Source organism: Hoplias malabaricus, chromosome 15 (genome assembly GCF_029633855.1).
Source record: "Hoplias malabaricus isolate fHopMal1 chromosome 15, fHopMal1.hap1, whole genome shotgun sequence".
Classification (NCBI taxonomy): Eukaryota; Metazoa; Chordata; class Actinopteri; order Characiformes; family Erythrinidae; genus Hoplias; species Hoplias malabaricus.
In genome coordinates this window covers 3,493,801-3,521,578 of record NC_089814.1, presented here as the reverse complement: position 1 = coordinate 3,521,578, position 27,778 = coordinate 3,493,801, and the positions used below count along the sequence as shown (strand labels likewise).

Sequence of the window (27,778 nt, the reverse complement as noted above, 5' to 3'; positions counted from 1 at the left end):
CAACTCAGTTCAGTTCAGGGCAGTACTGTTCAGTTCAGGTCAGTTCCAAACAGTTCAGTTCAGTTTAGTTCAGGTCAGGTCAGGTCAGTTCAGATCTGTTCAGCTTAGTTCAGGTCAGGTTAATTCAGTTTAGTTCAGACCTCTTCAGTTTAGTTCAGATCAATTCAGGTTAGCTCAGTTCAACTCAGTTCAGTTCAGGTCAGGTCAGTTCAGATCAGTTTAGTTCAGGTCAGGTCAGTTCAGATCAGTTTAGTTCAGGTCAGGTCAGTTCAGATCAGTTTATTTCAGGTCAGGTCAGTTCAGTTTAGTTCACTTCATTACAGTTCAGTTCAGCTTAGTTCAGGTCAGGTGAATTCAGTTCAGTTCAGTTCAAATTAAATCTCTTCAGTTTAGTTCAGATCAATTCAGGTCAGCTCAGTTCAACTCAGTTCAATTCAGGTCAGTTCCAAACAGTTTAGTTCAGAACAGTCCTGTTCAGTTCAGTTCAGATCAGATCAGTTTAGTTGCACTGAAAGGAACCGGAAAGGAAAGGAACTGAAAGGAAAGGAAAGACTCAACAGAACCACAGAGAGGAAGCAAGACTCAACAGAACTGCAGAGAGGAACCAAGACCCAGCAGAACCACAGAGAGGAACCAAGACCCAACAGAACCGCAGAGAGGAACCAAGACTCAACCACCATAAGGAATCTTGATAAAAAAAACACTGGGAAGAACCAAGACTCAACAGAAGCACTAAACAGCATGAGAATGAGGAAGATTCAGAAGAGAAAACTCTTCTCATTTTTCCAGAAAGTTAAAGTTTTACTGCCAGAGAACCCAGGTGAATATTTTAGGTTTATATTAGCTTCAGGCCATGAGCAAATAAATAATCATATAAATAAACATATAAAAATAATAACATCAGGCTTTTTTACATCCCCTCTCCAAGTGCCTCACTTCACTGCAGCGTTTACTGGATATAAATATCACATCCTGTCATTTCATCTTCATTACACCCCACCCCCCTCTCCCCCCCTTCCTCGGCGGGAAGCTGAGAGCTCTTATTACCTGGGACGACCTCAAACAGGAACTTTCCCGCATCCTCTCCGTTGCTAGGGTGCTCCGTCACTCTGTTGCCAGGCAGGAGAATGGCCCCCTACAGGAGATAAGAGGAAATGCATCATTTCAAACTGAGCAGAGGGAGAAGAATATATTTGGGTCAGACTCTTGGATCCAAAAGAGGAACATATCCACATCCCTCCGTCTCCACACACCGTACAGAGCTAAAGGACACTAAAGTCACTAAAGTCAAACTGATTAATTCAAGGACAACACAGAAGCGTGACTCTTCAGCTCATGGGAATTGTAGTCTACAGAGAACAATGTAAGAAAATCATAAATAAGACATTTAATCAAAACTGTTGGAGCGCTTTTGGTGGTAAAAAGGACATTAGAATTGTTCGAGCTGCTACTGTTGTATCCACAATATTATTTACCTTGATCTAAGCAGTGAAAATCTAGCTTAAAAAAAATCTAAGGGTTAGAGCAGAGGGCTTTGGACTGAAAGGTCATGAGTTTGAGTCCCATGAGCAGCAGGAAAACTGGGGTTTGTGAGAGTGAAGGAACAGCAGTGTCCTCCTCCTTAGTCCACAGCTGAGGGGCCCTTGAGCAAGGTACTGAATCCACAACAGCTCCCTGCCCTGGATGAGTGTTCACAGCCCCTAGTGTGTGTGTGTGTGTGTGTTCACTGCCACAGATGGGTAAAATGCAGAATATACATTTTGTTGTATGTTATACAATGACAGATAATTGCACATTGCATTACTTTGCATTGAACTCAAAAGTGGCGATACTGAGTTTACATCACCACATTCAATAAAAAGAGAATTAAAATAATATGAATGTGTTAAACACAACTCTAATGGAGTGGAGAGCAAGAGTCTCATTATGCTGGGATAAGAGTGTATATCATTTACAGTTCTATGGTGACTTTTCCACTGTTTGGTACCTATTCATCTTGACGCTACATGGCTCCACTCGCTTGGTCCCTGGTAACGTTTCCACTATAAGAACCCCCCAAACCCTTCACAAACCAAATGACATGTATCTGGTGTCGTCTCTAACCCCATCTCTAAGGGGAACAGTGGTCTTTGGAAACCACAACAACGGCGGCGGTAACGTTAAGCGGTGTTCACTCATGGTGTATTGGCGTGTTGTTGTTGTTGTTTGGGACTGAACACAGCTCCGTCATCAGTTCAGACAGATCAGTAGAGTTTGTTCCTTCCTTGTTGCAGCGTCCAGCTCTCGCTGGATTCTTTCGTCGGCCACCGATCCGAGGAGCGTTTGAACCTCTTCAAAAGACCACGGCGTCATTTTACGAGCTGCCGTTGTGAATCGGATAAAAACAAACGTGATCTCTGCTGCAGCTGGAGATTTTACAGATGGAGAGTTGGTGCCGGTCGTCTGCGTTGCGTGGCGTAGAGTGACGACTCTCTCTGGACGATCAGCGCTCTGCAAGGTTTACACGCCACGGTTTAGTCCCTACTCGACTCGCTCTGAACCACGAGAGAACAGCCACTAAACAAGAACACGCTTCCAGAACCAGGACCTGATTCACCTGCTGGAGAAGGAGAAAAGACCAGTAGTCTGGTAGAGCAGAGTAGAGTGGCTGAGGCTTAAGTCTTGTGGATATAAACAAGTTTTAATGAAACCCTGTGACTGATGGAAACTCCTGTCTCTGAATAATTCCTGCACCTGCTGGAGCTGTATTTCCAGATTAATCTCTCTCTTACTGCGACACAGTACACACTAACAGACCAAAGCACACAGACAACAATTGCAGAGACACACAATACTCCCACAGGCTCCACACAGCAAGCTTTTATTAGCCAGAAGAGGAGATTAGATCATCCTAATCCTCATCTGCCATCTCTGAATATCACACAGTTATAAATCCCCAGATTAGATAACTCAGTAATATGAAGGATACATAATTAATATCATATTACCAGTGCTTTAGCTCAGAGACATGGAGACTATGTTTATAATCATGTGTGTGATGTATAATTATGTAAATAGCAGTGCTGTGAACGTTAATGCATTAACACGTGATTCATCTGGAAACTTTAACACATTAATATTTACCAAACTTCCTCCCATAATTCACTCGTTTCTCAGAGTCTAGTGACACATTGGCATGGCACACACATTTGGCATCTCGTGCCTTGTTTAATCCACACATTTCTCTCTTATAAAGTTGTTGAAGCTGAATACGGAGGTGTGTTAGTGTCTGAGCTGTGAGCTGCACGCTATATCTCAGTTAAAGCTTATGTCTGAGCTTCGTTGTGTTTGATGTTAACTCACTCCCTGAAACCTTCACTGAGCAAATTAAGAGAATTAAATTCAAGTATCATAAAAAAGACACTAAAATGTTATAACAAATCAAAAAAATGGTTTCCTCTCACCAGTTTGTCGTACATAACACTCCCCACATTTATTTATCTCCCTTCTAAAAGAAACAAGGAAATAATGTGATTTATCACTGAATGTCTTTGTGATTAACACACCTAAATTTTTATTAAACAGCTCCACTAGTAAATATATGTATTTCTCTTCATTTTAACTATTAATCCTTTTTTTAAGGTTAAACCATTAGCTTCTTAATTCTGTTTGCCATCATAGGATACTTATGTCCTTGTCACTTTTAGGCTGCTTGTTCACTGCAGGCCTATAGCACAGTGACCCACGTGTACTTGGGAGTAACGTCCTACTGAAGTAGCCCGTGAAAAACGAGGTCAGCATTATCCACCGTAACAGTAACATATGAGCTCCATTACACCGTGACCCTCAGCATCTGGTGGCGTGACCTGCTGCTGTGCAGCCTCTGTAAATATTTAGAGATCTGAGAACAACGTTCCTGCTGACCGAGGGCTTTTTAAACAGCCGGACCGGACCGGACCCTGTGAGGAAGCAGGAACCCGACCCTGCGCCACATGAAGCTCATTAATGAAAGTCATAAAGGAGGCAGGGGCTTCTTTGATGTGGGTTATGACCGTAGACTGCTGAGCAGAGGCTGAAGGGAACAAGTCTCACAGCACCGTCAGGCCGAAGCTTTTCTGAACTCATGGGTGTTAATAGGGAGGTGTCCTCCTTTTTGCTCTGTGAAGGCTTTACATTAGACATTGGAACATTGCTGTGAAGATTTGAAGGCACTCAGCCTTCACATGAACACTAGTGATGAGTAGGGCTGTTGCAATAACTGTAATATTGTTACACTGCACTATTAACCACCCAATAGCAATGTTTTCCTTTTTTTGCATTGTTTTTCTTGTTTTACACCTTAGTGTGTGTAATGATGACAGATCCTGGAGGTTGTGGGTTTGAGTCCCGCTCCAGGTGACTGTCTGTGAGGAGTGTGGTGTGTTCTCCCTGTGTCTGCGTGGGTTTCCTCCGGGTGACTGTCTGTGAGGAGTGTGGTGTGTTCTCCCTGTGTCTGCGTGGGTTTCCTCCGGGTGACTGTCTGTGAGGAGAGTGGTGTGTTCTCTCTTTGTCTGCGTGGGTTTCCTCCGGGTGACTGTCTGTGAGGAGAGTGGTGTGTTCTCTCTTTGTCTGCGTGGGTTTCCTCCGGGTGACTGTCTGTGAGGAGTGTGGTGTGTTCTCCCTGTGTCTGCGTGGGTTTCCTCCGGGTGACTGTCTGAGAGGAGTGTGGTGTGTTCTCCCTGTGTCTGCGTGGGTTTCCTCCGGGTGACTGTCTGAGAGGAGTGTGGTGTGTTCTCCCTGTGTCTGCGTGGGTTTCCTCCGGGTGACTGTCTGTGAGGAGTGTGGTGTGTTCTCCCTGTGTCTGCGTGGGTTTCCTCCGGGTGACTGTCTGTGAGGAGTGTGGTGTGTTCTCCCTGTGTCTGTGTGAGTTTCCTCCGGGTGACTGTCTGTGAGGAGTGTGGTGTGTTCTCCCTGTGTCTGCGTGGGTTTCCTCCGGGTGACTGTCTGAGAGGAGTGTGGTGTGTTCTCCCTGTGTCTGCGTGGGTTTCCTCCGGGTGACTGTCTGAGAGGAGTGTGGTGTGTTCTCCCTGTGTCTGCGTGGGTTTCCTCCGGGTGACTGTCTGTGAGGAGTGTGGTGTGTTCTCCCTGTGTCTGCGTGGGTTTCCTCCGGGTGACTGTCTGTGAGGAGTGTGGTGTGTTCTCCCTGTGTCTGCGTGGGTTTCCTCCGGGTGACTGTCTGTGAGGAGTGTGGTGTGTTCGCCCTGTGTCTGCGTGGGTTTCCTCTGAGTGCTCCGGTTTCCTCCCACAAACACATGTTGGTAGGTGGATTGGAGACACAAAAATGTCTGTAGGTGTGAGTGTGTGTGTGGCCCTGTGAAGGGCTGGCGCCCCCTCCAGGGTGTGTTCCTGCCTTGCGCCCAGTGATTCCGGGTAGGCTCCGGACCTGAACTGGTGCTGAACAGCTGTCGGTCTTCTTTTATAAAACAGAATGAAAGCAAACCTAGCGGCAAAACCAACTTTTAGGAGCATTTTGGATTTCAACCAAATGAAAAGGGAGAGCCGGGCAATTCACACAAGGACATTTGTACAATCTGTGCCAGAACGTTTGCTGTGAAACTGAGAAATGTATCGAATTTGGGACCTCATCTAGCTTCCATCCCGAGCCCAACTGCCTCCAGCAGCTCAGAGTCACGGAGCAGCCTCAAAACCCACAGTTCAGGCCGGTTCCAGGCGACAATTAGGAGAACAGCACCAGGCTCAGGATAAATTGAGTAATTTGTGGCAGTAATATCACATACCGCAGTGTTGAGTCCTGTTACATCACCGCAAGGGAAACTCTTTCACCGCGACAGCTCTAGTGATGAGGTCAGGTGCTGATGTTGGATGATCAGTTCTGGATCACAAAACTCCAACTCACCCCAGAGGTCTTAGGTGGCGCTCCAACAGTCATTAGGTGGCTCCATGCCAGCAAAACACTTCAATGTCTTATGTTTAAAACATTAGAACTAGAACGTCCATAACCCTTTCCAAAGCCAGTATAGATTTAACAGGAACCCCATAGATTTAACAGGAATTGTTATCATTACAGCTGTAGTCTGGTAAACAGGAGCTTCTCACTCGTGTGTGAACATGTCAAATCTGATTTGTGAAATCAGACTGAGCCACTTTCATATGGGCTCCTAGATTGGATACGTATCTGATTCATGGGCATGCGACACTAATGTGAATGGCACACTAATCCTGCCTGTGCACATCCACGTTGAGCTTTCACCTCAGCCAGCACTGGCAGTGCGTCCCAAATAATACAATACTCCCTACATAGTGCACTTCACAGATTATAAAACTAAAAATACTGCACACAGACCGGGCACTAACTGGAAAGCCATATGTGAAGCTTATAGCTAAATATATAAACAGATTCATAATTCAACACACAACGCACTACATGAGTGCCGAGACATATTTAATGACTGTGCACTACGTAGGGTGGAGAGAGTCTGTTGCGATTGTGATGATCTTGTGGTGCAGAGTTGTTTGCAAAATGTGATTCAGAAGAGCTGCATAATGCTTCCGTGCATAAAGTGACCATGTATCATTGTGTGCTTTTGTGTGCTGTTGTTTACATTAAAGACAGGTACAGGTCACATACATTTATGAATTTGAACTGCCAAGATTCGCCAAATCCAATCTGAGCAAAAATCTGAATTGAATAAAGCTTGTAATGTGAACGTAGCCAAAGATGTGGAGATGACCACAACAGCTGAAGTGTGAGTTTGTAAGAATAGGTCCTGATTTATGGAAGAGGCTTCTGTGAAAGTGGACTGTAAACCTGGGACATAGATTGAAAATGCAGTCTGAACCATGAGCCGTCAAGAACCAAATTCCTTCAAGGAGATCTCATAGATGATCTTGGAGTAGATCCTTGAGATCTACTTAGTAGTTGCGACAAATCAAAGGAAGTGGACAAAAACGAGTGAATGCATGCGCAGATTTGAGCTTGGTTCAGTTGCCGTTGGTCTCTCAGCAGCAGGGAGCACTCCTTCCTCTCTCACTGTGATCGGTCCAAAAGCTGCACTTGGCTAGCTCTAGGGCTCTCACCATGGTTTCCATGGTGACTGTGATGGGGCAGGAGTTCAATTCCCAGCATGCCGTTTCACCTCTGTCATGCCCTCTGCATTTCTGACCACCCCCCCCCCTCTCTCTCTCTCTCTGTATATGACTCACAATCCACACACTGCTTGTATGATCACTGCCCAATTAATTGGGAAGCTTTGGAGCAGCTGCACATGAGTCTAAGGTCACTGTGGCCAATGCCAAATGTGTCAGAGGGTTATGAAGCCTCCTAGCACTGGGCTGTGGAGCAACGGAACTGTGTTCTCTGGAGTGATACGGCTCCATCCTGTTTCTTTGGGATGAGCTGGAGTGGGGTTTTTGATCCAGAACTAATCACCAACATCAGCACCAGACCTCGTGTACTGTTTGTCTTAGACCTAAAGGGTTAAATGTTTATGTCCACTGAAGAGGAAGAACTTGAGGTGATGACCTCCATCCCAACCCCTCCCCCCTGGATGTCTGAGAACGTCTCTGTGGGAAACGGAAGTGAGCTCATAGTGAGGGTCTAGTCTCAAGGTCGAGGGGCAGAGAATATAATGTAATGTAACTTCCTCCTGTATCTGAGAGACAGCAATGAGAACATGTTCATGTACCCCCCTTGCTGTTCTTAGTCTCAGGAGAAAGACCACAGCTGCATCCCAGAGACTATGCTGCATTTCTCAGCTGTTGAGTCCCTAAACAATGCAGAGGAATGCAGCCTGTGCATGGAGCGATTTGGAGGATGGTCCCAGTGTATCCTTCACATCCCTGAGTTATTCACAATTCACTGCCCACGTGTCCCAGAGGTCGACCAAAACTAAACTAGATGGAAACAAGTCGTGAAACCGATCACAAAGTCAGACTGTTTTTCCAATCACAAAAATAAATAAATAAATGAACACAGTTGGTGCCTGAATGACCTTCAAAATTAACATTTGGTTGTTAAAATAAATAAAACAGTTGAAACAACACTGAATTGTTATGAAAAGGTTAACAAAACACATTCAAATCAAAGCTGAAATAATTTAATTTGTTGTTTCAAGGTTGAAATATCTTTGAAACAATGCCACAATAGCAATGCTAATTCATCTTTCAAAAACAAAGAATTCAGCAGTGATTCCGTGCTGAAACACCATCGGGGAATGAGGCCAATGTAAAACTGTTATTTGTAGATGTACTTTCTTACTGTTTCTTTTTTCTTTCAATTCATTCCAAATTAAAAGTTAACAGCAGAGTCCATCACTCTGAGTTTGACTAACTTCAAGTTTCCTCTTGTTTCCTCTCGGTCAGTGTCTAATTTAGCGTTTTTCCACCAAAGGACTCTGGCTCTTGAACTGGTTCTGTCTGGTTTTCTAAGAACCTTGGTGACTTCAGCGAACCGGCCGCGTTTACAACAGCTTTAGTGGAAACGTCACCAACAGGGGGCGCTGCACAGCGGCAGTAAACAGAAGTGAGAAGGTGGCGGAGCGTGTAGACGACCTGTGAGTGTTTGTGCTGTTGTTACAGATGTTTGTTTTTCTCCAAAAAGCAAACAGTGATCAACATTTGGTGATAAGAAGACGTAGGAGACTACACAGTGCGCTCTCTGTGGGTGTCGCCATCACTCCTTGCTCCTGTAACCAGCCACGCCCCAGATGCCCTCACGGTTCATGCTGAAAAACCTACTATTCTTTGGTTCCCGCTGCGACCAAACTGTTTGGGTTCCAGAACCTATTTTTCTTGGTGGAAATGCGCTCTCTCAGACTCCACGCCTCTCACACAGAGAACACTGCCACAAACTCCACACACCAGAGTGATGTTGCTACAGTGTTTACACACACTAACAGTTTTGTCTACATGCTCCATTCATCTGAAACACAGCTGCTAAGTCTGTACATGTTTCCACTGCGAATCTTTGTTGAGATTTAGGGAATTATTACAGGAGAAAGTACAGTGGCACTGAATCTGTATTCCACATTTTTATGTTTTTTTTTTTACTTTTGCGAATAATGCACAGTTCATAAGCGTCATATGTCTGTAGGTTACATCAGTAGAGGGAATCAAAGTGGAGTTTTGTGTGACATCATAATGCAGATCGTTCAGGGTGATCCCTTGTCTCCTTTAAAATGTTCTGCACTTAAAGGCGACATTCACAACTGTAATCAAGAACACTTTATAAAATTCAGATGGTTCCTCTCCATGTGCTGCTCTGCAGTCGGTTTGAGCTGGAAACCGCTCTAATGTGTTTACAAAGCCAAAGAGTAAGTAAATGAGAACAAAAAAGTATCTTGTCGAGTATGCTAGGCTTTCTCTCACTCTTCTGTTTTCAGATTATTTACATTAGAACTGACTCTAAATTCAGGAGAGCGCTAACTACGTGAAAGTAAACACAGAGCGAAAATGCTACAAAACTAAACAGCTCGAGTTACACATGAGTTTCTGTGGGAATTCAAACAGTGAATAAACACTTGCAAGTTACACTTCAGACACCAACAAACAATCGTTTTTCTTCCTCAAACACACTGCTCTTTAAAAGATGCAGAGCTTCTGAACGTAACAAACCAGAGAGAACTGCAGTTCCCCACATTCAGGGTCAAAAGCGATGGACAGCAAGTGGTCCACAGCGTGCCTTCAATGGAGCTTCGTAGTGTTTTCGGTGCAGACGTTCAACAAAATCAGGGATTCTCTCGTCTATCCGCATGTAAAGCAGCTAAAGATGAAGACAGAGAAGGGTCAGGGGAAGTAATACAGAAGCCGAGGGGCGTGAAACCTAACAGCCCCCAGTGGAGTCCATTAGGAAGCTGTTGAGGCTGGAGGAGGACCCTCAGAATAGTATTTGACCTTGACATCGCCGCTCCCCGCTCTCAGTAAAGCAGCCCCTCCACCCCCCCCCCCCCCCAATCTGTTCTGGAGCAAAGAAGAACAAACACACGCTGAGACAAAAGACAGGGCTCTCTCTCTCTCTCTCTCTCTCTCTCTCTCACGTTTCTCTTCCATTTCACTCGTTCTGTTTGCTTTCCTTTTTTCAAACTTTTTTTTTTCTCTCACCACTCTCAGTCATGTTCTCGTTTCTCTCTCTCCCTCACGTTGTTGTTCTCTGTCAATCTCTCTCTCTCTCCTTATATCACTATTATTGTCCTCTCAAATTTATTTTTATCTTTCACTTTCTCACTCTTACTATTTTTGGCCTTTCTAAATCTATTTTTCTCTACTATTGTTCTCCTCTCTCTCTCTCTCTCTCTCTCTCTCTCTCTCTCTCTCTCTCCTTGGCACAGTGTTCAGGGAGGATGGAGTTGAACAGGTTGAAGGGTTAAACCTCCTGGACGCTGAGGCTGAATGAAAATGATGACTCACTGGTGATGAGCTGTGAGGAGCAGATGGAGTATTCGCTCCTGTCCCCGCTCCAGGTTTAACATGAACAGATACATTACGTCTGCTCTCTGGGCCTCGCTTCAGTGGAGCTCTGTGAGGAGGACAATGTTTATAGTCGTACCCTACATCACTCAGGTCACTCCAGCATGCTTTACGACCTGCAGCCACTGACCTGTCCAGCTCTGTTTTATCCCAAAACAACAGAATCCATTCACCAATGAGTCCAACCTGTAACTGGTGGAGCCATAAAGAGACGAGCGGAGACGCTGATGCAGGTTGGAGCTTAGAATATTATCTGCTTTGTGAGACTGCAGTCACTGTACATTCCCTCAGCTTCACTGTCCACACAGGAGCACTGTGTAGTTTTACAGTTACAGACTATAATATATCTGTGGCTCTGCATACTTTGTTACTTCCTTACCCCCTGTCCCTCAGAGCTCAGGACCCCCACAGAGCAGGTGTGATGTGGTGGTGGATCCTTCTCAGTGCTGCAGTGACACTGACGTGGTGGTGGTGTGTTAGTGTGTGTTGTGCTGGTGTAGAGTGGATCAGACACAGCAGTGCTGCTGGAGTTTTAACCCCTCAGTGTCTGAACTGAGAACAGTCCACCGACCAAAAACATCCAGCCGACAGCGTCCTGTGTCACTGATGAAGGACTAGAGGTCGAGCGACACACACTGTGCAGCGACAGATGAGCTCTGACTTTACATCTACAAGGTGGACCAACGAGGTAGAAGTGTCTCACAGAGTGGACAGAGAGTGGACACAGGGTTTAAAAACTCCAGCAGCACTGCTGTGTCTGATCCACTCTACACCAGCACAACACACACCAACACACCACCACCACGTCAGTGTCACTGAAGCGCTGAGAATGATCCAGGAGTTGAACCAAAGACAGAACCCCACTCTTGCACATCTGCACTAAGAACCTGCTCAGTTTTGATGCTGGAAATGCTATCATTTTTATCTGGACAGAAGCATCTCTTGTCTCCAAAATCGAGCACACTACGGAGCATTAGCATTTTCCTTAGCATGCTGTTCTTACTCCCGAGATTAGATTCTCTCCCCATTAAGTCAGAACCTCTCCTGATATTCTCATTACGAGACTAAATTGAGACTATCATCCAGGAGAGTTTCCACCATTTCTGAGTAACGTCTCTCAGCAGATTCCTCAAGGCGTCTTAGGGAGGGAGAATCTGATTCTGTTATGGTGTGATCCTCTGCTGACCCAGACCCATCAGGACCCCCTGCAGACTAATGCTGAGACTGTGCTGGCAGACAGCCCTAACCTCTCCATGGCTCTGTCTCCCAAGATCCTTACCCGAGGTCTCAGAGTAGTAAGCCCTGAGCAGTCGGCTCTAGAGTTTCACGGGGGACCCCAGTAGGATTTGGCTCCCACCCTGCCATCTGCCTAAGCATTTCCCAAACCTTCCCCAAGATACATAAACAAAAGCAGACATGGTATGTGTCAATAACTAGTTATTTAGTTGTTGTTGTTGTATTTGGACTTAAAAATTATATAATCTTGAAAATGCATTTCCTGAAGACATATTTTGCAGTTGTTAGAGTGTTTGAAGGTGGATGCATGTGTTATTAGAAGGTTGCTATGGTATCCCAGGTGGTTCTTAGGGTGTTGCTAGGTTGTTGATAGTTGGCCTCATTAGTATCCCGGGTGGTTGCCAGACTGTTGCTGGACAGCTGCTATAGCATCCCAGTTGGTTGCTATGGGGTATTGTTAGGGTTGTTACGACATTGTGCTCTCCCCATGTCCTTGTGAGTTTCTACCCATGTTCCAAAAACACATGTTGGGTGCCCCCTCCAGGGTGTGTTCTCTCTTGCGTCCAGTAATTCCGGGTAGGCTCCGGACCCACCGGCACACAGAACTGCCCAAGGGTTACAGATGATGAATGAATGGATGGATGTTAGGGTATTGCTGCTATGGGAACCCAGGTGATTTTAGGCCACTTCATTAGAAACAGAAGTCTTGTACTAACAGATGAGCGACAGTCAGATAAAAACAAACGTGATCTCTGCTGCAGCTGGAGATTTTACAGATGGAGAGTTGATGCTGGTCGTCTGCATTGCGTGGCGTAGAGTGACGACTCTCTCTGGACAATCAGTGCTCTGCAAGGTTTACACGCCACGGTTTAGTCCCTACTCGACTCGCTCTGAACCACGAGAGAACAGCCACTAAACAAGAACCCGCTTCCAGAACCAGGACCTGATTCACCTGCTGGAGGAGGACAAAAGACCAGCACCACAGCACTGTTGACATTTCTGGTACGAGTCTATGTTTATTCAGGCGCGAAGGAGCACACAGAGCTCAGCTTTTGTGAAGCTATTTATCAAACGAAGCTCATTCAGATGCTAATTACAGTGAGCTTAACACAAAGACATATAGGAGTCATTAGAGGGAGAGTATTTACTCCAGGGAGCCTTTATCTCACAGCGGTGTTCTCCTAAAGTGGCCGCAAATGGAGTCTAACTGCTGTGTAGCAGCACTGTTTTATATCACAGCAGCAGGAATACAGATAAGGACATTAGAGAATGGCGAGTGTGCCGATCAGATACAGGGAACGTGAACCAGAACCTTAAGGGCTTAAGGGCTTTAGTGTTTAAAGGCAGTGATTCTGAGGTGGTTAATAATTCTCCAGCTCTGTGTTCATGAATTAATATTTAATGGGTTACAAATGGAAACGAGGAGTGTTAAGATTAGTTTAATATTCACCTTCATTCATTCGTTCATATTCTGTACGTGCTCCGTCCTGTTCGCTGTGAGTTCAGAGACTAGCAGGAGTCATTGGCCACAGGGCAGAAACACACCCTGAATAATTATACACACACACACACCCCTGTGACAGTTTCACACACTCACTCTCTCTCACACACACACAGACCACTGGACAGTTTCACACACTCACCCAGTCACTCACTCTCTCACACACACACCTCTGGACAGTTTCACACACTCACTCTCTTTCTCTCTCTCTCACACACACACACCCCGTGACAGTTTCTTTCACTCACTCACTCAGTCATACTCACTCACTCACTCAGTCATACTCACTCACTCTCTCTCTCTCGGACAGTTTTACACATTAAACTGATTTGAAAATCCACATGAAGGCAGCACGTTGCATGTTGGTGACATGTTTATGACCCGCATGGAGCAGCAGTGTGTAAGGACAGTGTTTTATAAATTTATGCTAACGCAGGGCTGAGACTGAGCTGTTCTGGACTCTGATTGGCCGAGCTGTGTTCAAAGCCACTGGGGAATATTCTGATGACAGTAACAAGAGAAACCTCTCGGTTCAACAATGACCTTCTGTTTCAGGACCTGATGTGCGTGTATATGTATATATGTGTGTGTGTGTGTCTGCCCACACAGCATTCTATGTGCGTCTGTATCAGACGTTTGACCTCTGCGGCTGTAAATCAGCGCATTCCTTACATCACAAAGTTACAAACTGCACCCAAACCCAAACTAAACACAACACTAAACACTACATCACTCTTTCTCTCTTTCCCTCTCTCTCTCTCTTTCTTTTTCATACTCCCTTTACATCATTTATTTATTTATTTCTAATGTTCTTACTTTTGAAAATGTATTTGATTTTTCTAATATTTTTCTTTGATGATTTTTTATTTTATTTTCCTTTCTTACATTTTTCATACTTTCATGTTTTTAAATAGTTTAAGTGTCAGGGTGTTTTCTGTCTCTCTGTTTGGTTGTTTCATTTTACATTTCTTTCTTTCTTCCTTTTTTCTTTCTTTCAGAAGCGTTTATTTTGACATTCCTTCATGGAGAAAGGTTGTTGTGAGGTGGGGTTTACAGAAGAACAAATACAAGAAAAGTTTCTCGAAGCATGATGTATTTTTAGTGTGTTTAATCTCACCACTTTCCCAAAGCTCTTATTTTAACCACTGACCTCGTAACCTAGAGGCTCCAGTGACGCTGGGCATTAAACCCGGGGAGTGTGAATCTGATCAGGGCTGCGACAGAGTAGTGAAAGTCCCACTCTCTCGTTTTTCTCACTGAGAGATCCAGCTCAGACCCAGAAAAGACTCCTGACATGGGCCTGAGGCCGACTGCGGCCCACTGCCTCGCTTCCTCTTTATTTCCTGGGAGTCGGGGGCAGATGGTTGTCCTGCTGGTTGTTAGAGTGTGATTAGGCTAATGAACAGTGTAATTAACGAGGGATTCATTAGAGCAGCCGAGAGAGCGAGTCTTTCATTAATCTGCTTTAGAGACTCATTCATTCCCTTCATCTCTCTCTCTCTTTGACACTCAGACGACTGGCTGATCCCTCCTTTCTCTCTTCTTTGTCTCTGAACTCGTAACTCCTTTTTGCTGTAAATGTAATTAATGAAGATGATGAAGTTGTTTAAGTTGCTGACTCACTTTAGGAGCTGCAGTTGCATTTGTAGTTGTCATTGCTATTGTTTTTGTAGTTGTTGTTGTTATTGTAATTGTTATTAGTGTTCAGTTATTTTGTTGTAGAAGTAATAATTTACAGAAATGTATTACTTTTACTCATTCATCCATTGTCTGTAACCCTTATCCAGTTCAGGGCGACGGTGGGTCCCGAGCCTACACGAAATCACTGGGCACAAGGCAGGAACACACCCTGGAGGGGGCGCCAGTCCTCCACAGGGCGACACACTCACACATTCACTCACTCACTTTTGAGTTTCTAATCCACCTACCAACATGTGTTTTGGAGCGTGGGAGGAAACTGGACCACCCAGAGGAAACCCACGCAGACACAGGGACAACATACCACACTCCTCACAGACAGTCACCCGGAGGAAACCCACGCAGACACAGGGAGAACACACCACACTCCTCACAGACAGTCACCCAGAGTGGGACTTGAACCCACAACCCCCAGGACCCTGGAGCTGTAACAGAGACACTACCTGCTTCTCCACCATGCCACCCCTCATTACTTTCAGCTCCTTTATTATGTTGTGCCTGCTGCTTTAAGCAGCGGCACAATATATTGTTCTATTTCTCAGTATTCTTATTATTCCGCGTTTCCTTGTCCGCTTAACTTGTCCCGCAGTTTTCGAGCTATCGACTCCGTTCCACCTGGAAATTGTGCGTCTTATAGTGACAATGTGGGCTTGTATACAGCTTTCCGATACCTGCACTCGTTCACCCGCTACACTCGTTTTTCGTTCCATTTTTCCCCAGTCATTTCTACGGAATTAATTTTCAGAGTGCTCTAACTCGTTCAATTTTCAAGCTACGGACACGAGATTTCAGATGGTCAGATCTGGGCGCACCAGGACCCATCTGAAGGTCACATCTGTTTTTGGACTTCTTGCACTCATCCTTCCCTTTCTATCCCTCCCTCAAAATCTCTCCATTCATTTCAATGGGTGGCAGTTAGAGTGGGTGATGTCACCGCACTCTAGCTTCTCTGCCCGAAAACCGTTTTTTCACTTTTCAGCCAAACAATTCACCATAACTTCCTTATAGTTTCACCTAGAAAGTTCATTTAAATTTTAAATGGTAGAGAAACTTTTCCTTTCTAGCACTTGTAAGTTTGAATTATTGGAAATACGGTTTTTGAGTTATGAATTTTTGTTCAGCACTAGGGAGGGTTTCGGCTCCCATAGAGTTCAATGTATTTTTAGAGCGGCTCAGAGTGCGGTTTCTAAATTTTTCTCCTGTTTTTAACTCATTAAGCATTTGTTCGGAAGGTGGGTACGCTCCCATAGGAATGCATTGTAATGATTTTTTTTCTTTTTCAATTTTCTGCCGAACATTTCACCATAACTTGCTTATACTTTCACCTACAGACTTCATTTAAATTTCAAATGGTAGAGAAATTTCCCCTTTCTCAAACTTGTAAGTGTCAGACTGTTTCAGAATACTGTTTTTGAGTTTTGGACACGCAGATTTTCAAAATTTTGCCTGTATTTAACTCGCCATTACACCATCAATTCTCGTTCAAAGTGCAAAAAATTTTACACCATCTCGAGCGCCAGACTTTCCTTGTCGCTACGGTATGTTTCGTTCATTTTTGGATCTGGAAAAGTTTTCGAGCTATGGGTGATATTTTGGAGGGTCCACCTCCTGGTCAAAATTCATTGAATTGTGAGTCTGTCAATTGTGTTCTGGGAGTGTGCGTGTGTGAGAGAGAGAGGGGGGAGGGGGAGGGGCAGAGGCAGAGGCAGATACAGGGGGGGAGAGGTTTGAGGGAGACAGAAATACATAGGCAGTCTCTAACACTTTAAAGGTCATTTTTAAGGGGGACATCTTAATTATCCAGGGTTTCTTAAGGTGGAATTTTTTTGAATACCTCATTCACAGTATACCAGCTGTCTTTTCATCATTTTAACCTTTATTTCAAGTGGTCATTTTTAAATGTGGGCTTCTCAATATAATTGTGGGTTTTTTTAAAGTGGATTTTTTCTTAAGGTGGTATTTAAAATGTATTGGCCATTTTTTTATGCTTTTAAGACTCTTTTGGCCTGCAAGGAACAAGGGGGGGGGGGGGGTTCTTGAGTTATGAAGGTTTGTTCGGCACTAGGAGGGTTTCAGCTTTGATAGAGTTCAATGTATAGTCTTTCCAAAAAATACATTAAAATACTTTCTGTTTGTGTCACATTCATAAAAAGATTAAATCTGTGTAGGTTTTGTTTCATGGAAAAAGACACTTGTTTTAACTGTTCGATTCGAAAAATCTTTTCAAATGATGCAAAAAACATTTTTACAATTTTTGGTCGTCTCCAGTCCCCACTGCCACTAACACAACACTGAGCAGTTAAACACACACCAGAGGAGAAAACACACCGCCCAGATCTGTCACTTCAGCCGACAGCTGGCACTGTCAATATTTGTGACAATATTTTAGATCTGAAAGGAGGACTGAGGATACAGCAGTTTAAATGTTCACAATTTTAAAAAACCCTGTGTATAAAGCTCTGAGTGTGTGTCCTCTCCATGTGCTGCTCTGCAGTCGGTTTGCTCTGGAAACCGCTCTAATGTGTTTACGAAGCCCCAGTGTCTGTAAATGGGTAAAAAAACAAAGTGTCTGGGTCCGGTGCTAGGTTTTCTCTCTCTCTGCTCATGGCAGAGAAACGCCATCTGGATTTTTTTAGACAACGCTGAAAAGCACCAACCGAGATGAGGATGTTGCTGTATTCCTGCTCCACAGGGGGGTAACACTGACTTATTTTTGCTGTTACAGTTACATTACTTAAGGTGGAACTGACTATAAATTCAGGAGAGCTCCAACTGCATGAAAGTAAAAACAGAGCGAAAGTGCTACAAAAATAAACAGCTCGAGTTACACATGAGTTTCTGTGGGAATTCAAACAGTGAATAAACACTTACAGACAATTTACACTTCAGACACCAACAATCCACAGTCTGTTTTTCCCCTCAAACACACCGTTCCACCTTAAAAGACGTAGTGTTTCTGAACGTAAACGAACCAGAGTGAACAATGTTTGCCCCACAGTCGTAGACATCCCCTTTATGTTCAGAAACATCAGGTGTTTTGCTCTACAGTATGTGATATTGGTTTTTAAATATAAAAAAAAAACTAACTATCATGTATTCAGTTTATATCACCCTTGTGTTTATAAGAAGAACAGTGTATTTGAGGAATATTTCAGTGACAGAGTCCACAGAGAAAGCCCTGAGTTCAAGTGTGTTCCTCTCTTTTTAAACCCTCTATTTAAACACACCAAACTTTCCTTAAATCTACAGCAAAAACTTCATTCAGCAGAAAGGAACAATACGAGCATTGTGGGTAAACGGCTGCTAGAGCACCCGCCGCCCACCTCTGGAGTTATGCCTGACCTTCACACACACACACACACACTTATATGCAATGCCTCAATGTCAGGTCACGGGTCCTTTCCTGATTTCATTTTATAAATGTTTTTTACAAAACGTCCTGTGTTTTCTGTAAAAATATAAAGCTGTTTATCTATTGTATATTTACAAGGAGTCCATAATCTGATATAAGTATAAAATTATATTGTTCTATATGTATTTAAAAATGCTATTATATTTTTATTATAGTAGCATTTTATTATATATATGTTTATTATTATTATTATTATTATATATGTTTTACACATTCAACTATAATGTATGTATGTAATGTATCATATCTATGGTTTAAATGGAATAATAACCTGGTTATTTTCTTAATAAATATGATTTATCTTATTAAAATAAAGATTTTCCTGCTGAATGAACCAATGAAAACACTCCTAATTTACTGACAAGCGGACCCCATCTCGGACTGAAGAGTGTGTCTGTCAGTCTCTGGAAAGTGGAAGCGAGGGTTAACAACAGTGAAGCGAGTGAAGAACAAGCAGGGTTCTGTGTAAATGTTCTATTAAAAATAGATTTTAATCTAATGCTAATGTGTTCATACCTGTTCCCTTCTGAAGGGTGGTCCCTGACTTTCGCACATTGCTGTATCTTCTGTTTTATACACTGCGCTGTACAGGGTTTATTTTATAATCAATATTTCTTTATTTAACCCTAGACCTACTTTTAGACCTGTGAATATAAAAATGAATCATTTTAGAGAGAGAGAGAGAGAGAGAGAGAGAGAGAGCACTAGAGAGTGTGTTTAGATAAAGAGAGAGTTTAGATCGAGAGAGAGAGTGAAGATGTAAAGAGTGAGGGAGAGAGAGAGAGTTTAGATATATAGAGAGAGAGGGAATGAGAGAAAGAGTGTTTAGATAAAGAGAGAGAGAGAGTGAAAGGAAGAGAGAGAGTGGAGATGTAAAGAGTGAGGAGAGAGAGAGGAAATGACAGAGAGTGTTTAGATAAAGCAAGAGAGAGAGAATTGAGATGTAAAGAGTGAAGGAGAGAGAGAGTTTAAATAAAGAGAGAGAGAGAGAGAGAAAGTGAGAATTGAGATGTAAAGAGTGAAGGAGAGAGAGTTTAAATAAAGAGAGAGAGAGAGAGAGAGAGAATTGAGATGTAAAGAGTAAGGAGAGAGAGAGTTTAAATAAAGAGAGAGAGAGATAGATAGAGAGAGAGCATTTTTCTATAAAGGGCCATACACGGCTGCGGAGAGTTTGCTGAGAGATTGCGGCTTTTGAACTTTACTCTTGTAACAATCTTAATGCTCCTTGTCTTTTTCCTCTCATCTCCATTTTCCGAGTAATCCCTTTCAGTGTGGCAGCAGCAACAGGGCGAGCAAGAAAACCCAGGCATTACCCACCTGCTCCTCCTGAGGGAGCTCCAGGTGTTCCCAGACCAATCAGGAGCTATGAATTCTCCAGAGGGTCCTGGGTCTCCCCGGGGCCTCCTCCCGGTTGGCCGTCCCTGTAGGTGTCTTTATCAGGTGCTGATTTCTGTGATCTCCCCTCAGGTCTGGGGTGGGGGTAGAAGCCACCCCACGTGAAAGAGTATCTCAGGGTCTTGTTCCCGTGCGATGAGGGGTTGAAGGATGGTGAGATGGGCCGTAGGTTCGGTGCAGAGCCTGTGGTGACGTGCTCACTGTACTAGACCCTCGTGATTCACCAGTCGAACTATGTCCCCTACCTCAACTAAGCCGTAATTTGCTCTGGTCCCATCCCAATGCAGCGCTTAAGCCTACAGCAGACTTTCGGCAAGCTTGGTCTTATAGGTGCATCCATACAAGTCGTATAGGATGGTGTCCACCCCACGCGGGCGGGTGCATGGCACGTAGTCTTTTAGTAAGTCAGACTAGTCGCATAACTTCCTCCTTCTTAGCAATAACAAAACTTCTGGGTCCAAAAGTAGCAAAAAAAATATATGATCAGATTCCATTTTAAATCTCAGTGATTTTCCAGTTAAACCTGGTTCAGGAGCAAAAAACCTAGGCATCATAATTGATAACTGATTTATATTTCGATCAACACACAGCATTATCACTGGAATCTGCTTGTGAAACGTGACACAACGTATGATGTTTCATTGTCTCTGGGTCTAATCAAGCCTTGTCATACATCTATAAGGCGTGTCTTTACTGTTTGAATAAAGCCTAATGTCTTAATCAATTCAGAAAAAGATAAATGTAAAAAGAAGCAAATGTGTCATTGGCAGCAGTCTGTACATTCACAGCTCACTCCGACGTGTGTGAGCTGCTCCATCTCTGGAGCCGAGGCACTGCGGAGAGAGAGCCGTGTCTCCCGCCGCTCCGTCAGGGAGCCATGTCTCCCGCTCAAGGTCAGTTCTGGTGTTGTTACGAGTTGTTACCCCCCATTACCTTCTATAAGACCTTCTTCCAGTCGCTAAATCACTGGCCATACTCAGCAGCGGTTTGGACCCGGACGTGACCTTTCACAAGGTCGATACCTCACAACTTAACAAGTTGGATAGCGTTCTTATGTCTCCGCAACATTGCCCCGATAAGAAATCCATTATCTCTGCTTTTATTACCTCAAGGCTGTCAGCACCGACAGGAATCTAAGTAAACGTCAGCTAGTTCAAAACGCTGCAGCCAGGGTCCTCACTAAAACTAGAGAAGTTGATCATATCAGTCCAGTTCTATCATCACTTCATTCGCTGCCTTCTAAAAGAAAAAAAGAGTTAAAAGAAGCTGCTCAGAGTCCGTAGAAAGTCCTTTACTCCACCCACAGATCACACCCAGTGTTTCAGAGCCTCCATCAGTTCAGTGTCAAAGAGCAGTGATTTCTGTTTTACTACATTACAGCACTTTGCATTGCTTTATTCTTTGGACTAAAGAGCTTTTCTGGCTCCTCAACAGCTCCCCATCTTTCACCCACCCTTATGGACCGCTGCTGTGAATTTACTCAGACCTTTCTGTGTAAGCAGGCGTCAGACGTGTTATTGCAGTTCAGTTCAATTATTCCCCAGGACACGTCTCAGGAAGCTTACAGAGATCTCAGTGCACTTCCACCAGATCAAACCCAGCAAAACTGAGACTGACTTTCTGGGAAACGCTCAGCTGCTGAGGCTTTGAAGCAGCTGCTGGAATATTTATCTAATGCTTATGTATGGATTTATTTAGTGAGAATGAGGGGATGGTGGGAGGATCTGATGTAAACACACACACCCTGAAGGAAGGAGATTTTCTCGGAGGCTGAACGTGTGCCTTTTTTGTCCTGCAATGACTGCAGTGAGAGCACCTGAACAACAGAACGTGCATTAAACTGAGGTCTGGGTCAGTGCTCAGAGGGGAGACCTCCACCTCCTCCTCCTACTTCTCCTCCTCCTGAGAGGAGTTGTTGGGTGAGCAGGGGGCACTCTCCCTGTGCCCTGTGTGGACACTGTACTGAACAAACAGCACCATCCTTCAGACGAGACTCAGAGGTCCTCTCTGAGGTCAGAGAAGACCCCGAGGCAGTTTCTAGACCTGAGTTGGACAGTTAATGTGTCTCTCTGGTCACTGTCTCTGTCTCGACATGACCGTCCCCATCTTCAATAAACTGACTCAGTCCCTCCCTCCTGTCTCCTCTCGTCCTAATCGCTGGTGTGTGGCGAGGGGACTGGAGTCCCCTAAGAAAAAAGTTTGTATTCTAGCAATGAAGAAAGATGGTGTCTCATGCTTTATTACAGATTTGATGTAAACAACAACAGTACTCGATCGGCAGTGGCATGCAGCCTTGTAAACGTCGCCATGGTTACAGCATTACATCAAAATCAGTACCGTTACTGTCCACGCTGAAATGGCCAAATAAATATTTTATCTTTAAAGAAGCATTCAGACATTTTTGCCAGTGGCTAATCTTCACGTCCTGAAACAGACACTATACTGACACCTAGCAGCCTGGATGTGTCTGGGATTCAGTTCCCCCATGTTGGTGGACAAACTCTGCGGAGCATGGACTGGTAAATTCAGTTATAAAGAGCAATCTTATGTGTTCTACAGATGTAAAAAATAATGAATATTCACCCTCCAAAAGAGTGCTGACTAATTTTTAATGGTAAATGTCCATCCTGCGATAACTGTAGTTTTTCTGGTCATTTTTAAGAATAGTTTTCAACACGTATCACAGAGACACTAGTCTCTGCATTTTCTTTAAGACGCTTCTGCTCAGCTCAAAGTGGACAAATACCACAAATTAGATTAGATCTCTCTCTCTCTCTTTCTCTCTGTCTGTCTCTCTCTCTCTCTATGTTCTGAATGTGACTCCACAGCCGCGAGGACGGAGACAGTGCTCATAAAAATGCTTTTACTGATTACATTTGTGCTTAAATGGATCTCTCTCTCTCTATCCCTTTCCCTTACTGTTCATCTTTTTTTTCCTCTTCCTCCATCTCCCCCTCTCCCTAATTTCTGCCTTTCCACCTCACCCCCTCTCCCTGCTTCATCTCTCTCTCTCCCCCATTTCTTTCTCTCTCCACATTCACTTTCTTTGTCCTTCATTTTTAGCATTTCTCCAGTTGACCTTTTCATTTTCTTTTCGTTCTCTCTCACTCTCCCACCAATTTCTCTCATTCTCTTTCTCCTTTCTGTCTCACCATTTCTCTCTTTCTTTATCATTCTCAGTCTCTCCATTTGACACTTGTCTTGCATGTCTCTCTCTCTCTCTCTCATTCTGGAGTCAGCATTTTTTAACATCTGTTCCCTTTTTTATAATTTGATTTTCTTATGAATGGCTTTGTTTGTTTTATTTATTTATTTATTTATTTATTTATTTGTAAAGCAGTGGCCCGTTGCCATAGAAACCTCACCACATCTGCCTGGTTGCTGACTCCAGCTCTGCAATATGGAACAGATTATATCCAGTGATCAACCGATATTCAGAAAATCACACAGTTCATCATGACATAATCTCTGTAGAAGAGAATAAATATATTATCCACAATGTGAAAATCACCCAGGGCATAACAACACAACCAACATATAACATCCACACATTCACAACATTTACCAAAAACTCAAGAATTCATCATCTCCACAGCATTTGGTAAAAATGATTTCCTACAGATATTTTTAGTAGCTCTTGGCGTCATGTGGCGTCTGTCTGATGGCAGCTGTTCAAATTCACTGGGTTCAAATTCGAGTTCATTGGATGTTGTAAATCTATTATGATCTTAGAGGCCTTTTTTTCAGTACGATCCCTATATACATCCTTCATAGATCTCTGACTTCTTCCGAACTGTTTACTATTCATTTTCACTATTCTCATAAGCTTTCTCTTTCCCTACAGCTCAGGCTCCTAAACCAGACTGTCACATTACAACACACTATACTTTCTACCAGAGAGCGATACGCTGGTTTCACTAAAACTGACCTCAAACTCTCACAGTTCTTTAATAAGATAAAGATGCTGCAGTGCTTTCTTATAAACAACTGTCAAAAATTGTGCCAAGACATTTAAAACAGCCAACTACTTCTATACTCTTCCCCTTAATATCCACCAATGGCTGGTAATAGGTGCGCACTCTGCTGCTAAAGATCATCTCCTCGTTCTTAGTTCCTCCATAACATCTGTAGTTATGAAGGAGAGCAGAGCACCAGATTAAAACCCACATAGGCTCAGGGAGAAACACTGGGTTTAAAACTCCAGTAGCACTGCTGTGTCTGATCCACTCATACCAGCACATCACACACACAAAGTATGCAGAGCCTGGAGAACTACAGAGTGCTTCGGTGTGGTCAGTGGAGCTGTGTGAAGTGTTTTTGGGGGTGTCTTATTACACACTGCTGTGGGGTCTACAGACAAATTATGAGTCTCCTCTGTGTCATCAGAAAACTTCAAACGCCTGGTGTTTGCTTTAAGACACATATTCAGTGTCGTGTGGTGCCACAGTGAAAGACTGTGAGCTGTTACACGATACTGTTGAGCTGGAACAACCCTGTGGGCTCAGATCCACCTTAAAAAAGCTTTTAAAAGTATTATAGCTCACAGACACATGCAGCAGGAGAGAAAGCCATGGAAAAAGCTCTGTAGTGTTTCTTTAACATCTCTGTAGTGTCTCCAATATCTCTGTAGTGTCTCTTTAATATCTCTATAGTGTCTCATTAATTTCTCTGTAGTATATATTTAATATCTCTATAGTGTTTCCTGAATATGTCGGTAATGTCTCTAATATCTCTGTAGTATCTCTGCAATGTCTATTCAATATCTCTGTAGTGTCTCTTCAGTATCACTGTAATGTCTCTTCAGTATCTCTGTAATATCCTTTCAGTATCTCTGTAATGTCTCTAATATCTCTCTAGTGTCTCTTCAATATCTCTGTAATGTCTCTTCAGTATCTCTCTAGTGTCTCTTCAATATCTCTGTAATGTCTCTTCAGTATCTCTCTAGCATCTCTTCAATATCTCTGTAGAATCTCTTCAATATCTTTGTAGGGTCTCAACTGAAACATTGTTTCTGTTTTCTCCCGCAGAGCAAACAGGGGAGAGATAACTGACTAATTCACCACAGCGCCACCCTGTGACAGATCACCTGTGACAGGAGCAGAGTTGCTGCACTGATTAGCAAAGAAAAATAAAAGCAGGAGTTCTCAATTTTCTCCTCCCCCCACAGAAAACGATTTTGTGGCTTTCAGGGGGTCCAAGGGGTTCATTAAAGGGTCCTGGATGGCCATGTAGTGTCTCTTTAATACCTCTGCAATGTCTCTTTAATATCTCTAGTGTCTCTTTAATATCTCTGTAGTGTCTACTGGATTACACTGAGGTTAGGAGTGAAGGTGGAGATTGTAGCTTCTGTCTCCAGCTGCTCAGATGTTTCTCCCGAGAGAATGAGTCCAGAAATATCCTGTGTCTCGCTAGGCTCAGTGCTGAGATAATAACTGTTTCTTACCAGTGCTTTGGTCTCGTCCTCGTCTCTGTAGTAGTAGAGCTGATCTCCTCTGAGGACGAACCAGCGCGTGTGCCAGGTCTTCACGAATCCACCCTGCTTCCTCAGCCACCCACGCCTCAGGACCTGAGGGCTTCTCCCAGAACCCTCCATCACCTGCAGAACATACACACACACACACTTTAATCAGATCACACCTGCACACACCTGTACATCCCACATTCCTAAAGGAAAGAAAAATCAAGTCGATCTCGCCAATGTCTCTGTACTTTCTCTTAGAAAACAGTGAGATCAGATGGAAAGACAAAGGTGATTTTTGTAACAAGTCTCCTGCTGCTCAGCTGTGTCTCCTAAGATAAAGACCTCAGCAATCTTCTCTTGAGCTGTAGTGGAGATCTCAAGTAAAGTCACAAACTGTTCTCGGTTTCATCTGGATATGCCAGATGAAATAAACTGAACTGTTTCTCGTGTCTCCTTTATGTCTCAGTCTATTTCTCCTGAGCCATTACAGAGCAACCTATGAGCAATAAAATTTTCTTTGCATGGAAATCTACCCGGAAAAGCATAGCAACCAAATGGCAACAGCCCCTCTTCCACTCGGGATACAGTAGAAACCAAACAGGATCCGGGAAGCCACATACTGTGAGAGTAGAGGAAGAGGATTTAAACTCTAGTCTCTGGGAAGTCTCTGAAATAAAACAATAAAAACGAAAGCATCAGGACACAGTGCCCTTGAGCTGTTACACTTTTCCAAGCGTCCAAGCCGTGAGGAGATTATTACTGACCATTTTTGCTTTGAGATAAGATCCAAACAAGGAGATCACAACCTGGTGTTCTCATCACTTTTAGAAATCAAGGATTAAACTAAATCTCTGCGTAGATCTAAAGCGGTTTTTCTGAACATTAAACTGGAACATGGCAAACTTGGGTTTGAAGTCATTTCCAGCCTCAGCATCCAACTGACGAGGTAAATGAAACCCAGCGTAAGCTCACTGTCCTTGTTAGCAACATTGGCCTCGCAGCTCCAGTGTTAAAACTAAAGCAAACTCCAGACACTAAAGCTGAGTCAGCGGAGACGAGCGAATGACGCTGTTATTTCGATTCTCTGTAAATCTCTTGAAAGTGTCAGAAAGTCATTGATGTCAGTAAAACACAGAGGGAATGTTTATCAGCTGTGCTGCCACGTTGTCACGCTCTCTGCAGTGTGTGTGTGTGTGTGTCATGACTCTGAGACAGTGATGAACTCCAGATGTATTAGCTCACCACTGTTCCATTCATCTGTCCAACAAGTGCAGGACTTCGATGAACACTCTCTCTCTTTGATGTAATGCCCACATGCTACAATTACATTCAGCTACAGTTGAGTTTGAGCTGCTTTGGTAATGTTTTTGTTAATTGTCTTAGAAAAAATATATAAACATGACTGACTGAACAAATATAAATATCAACTTCTGTTTCTCAATGAAGCGTCTGTGACCTGCTTCGGTTCAAACCCCACGCGCCCCACAGCAGTGTTCTCCCCCTGTGTAAACAGCCCCTGTTCCTTTAAATGATAATGAGCCGCTCGCTGTTCACCCCGACACCGAGCGCACAGCAGTGAGGAGCGAGGAGCAGAAGCTCTGGTTTTTAGCCGTTTTCACTCTGTTCTCTTTCTTCTCTGTTTTTACTCAGTGCTCTTATTTCTCCGCGCTCGTTGTGTCTGTTTTGCTGAGTTTAACCTCGTCTTTGGAGACATTAATCCCAAGCTTTGGGTTACAGTGTGAGTGTGTGTTGGTGTCGACTAGTTGGCCATGTCCTGACTGTGTCCCTTTTACAGACTCCAGGGTGTCAGCGCTGCTTGTAGTTGATTTATTATCACTGTCTCTGACTGTGTTTGGAGCCTGACTAAACGCCAAGTGCTGAAGACAGCTGAGACACAGACAGGGGGGGAACAACACAGAGAGAGAGAGAGAGAGAGAGAGAGAGAGAGAACGAGAACAACACTAGGTAAGATTTGTTACTTTTAATCCTGAACCCACTTTACTCTAAAAGTTACATAGTGCAGTTTCTGCAGTGCTGAGCTCTGAATAGCAAAGAGAGAGGCTCAGACAATGATCATTGTCATGCTCCATTGAGCTGTAATAGGGACATTGCCCTATTACAGCTCAATGGAGCATGACAATGATCATGAAGCTGTAACTTTAAGGTAATAATACTACTTACTGCTACTTTAATACATCATCCTCATAAGGTATACACTCGGAGGAAACCCACAGTCACAGACATAACACACCACACTTCTACCAGAGAAAGACCACGAGACCTTGGAGCTGTGAGACATCACCATGCCACACTAAAGTACACACACACACACACACACAGGTCTATATCAGAAAAGCAAATGAGGACAGAAGTGGTGCCAGTCTTTAAGTCCCAGTCTCTCAGGATGTGTGTGTGTGTTCTTCTCGTAACCCAGCCACTGTCGGACATAAAGAGGTTTACTGATGAGAAATCATTAATAAATCATACAGCCCATTCCGCTGAGTAGGAGCCCATTATCTGCGTCACGTCGGGTATGAGAGCCAGAGACTGAATAACAATCCATATGAAAATGGGAGTCATTTCCAACATTCCCCAAATTCCAGCCCCTGTGTATCACTCTCTGACACAAATC

At 43.7% G+C, this 27,778-nt stretch overlaps 1 protein-coding gene across 2 annotated transcripts in view; it reads right to left on the bottom strand.

Annotated features, from left to right (window-relative positions):
• The window catches only part of arhgap24 (Rho GTPase activating protein 24), a 121,419-nt gene that overhangs the window by 75,447 nt on the left and 18,194 nt on the right, over positions 1–27,778 (bottom strand). For both annotated transcript variants that reach the window (XM_066645520.1, XM_066645524.1), the window contains exons 3-4: positions 25,129–25,281; positions 1,048–1,135 (exon numbers count right to left, since the gene is read on the bottom strand). In XM_066645520.1, coding sequence (XP_066501617.1) covers positions 1,048–1,135; positions 25,129–25,278 — 238 coding nt within the window. In that variant the 5' untranslated portion in view covers positions 25,279–25,281. The remainder of the gene's footprint in view (positions 1–1,047; positions 1,136–25,128; positions 25,282–27,778) is intronic.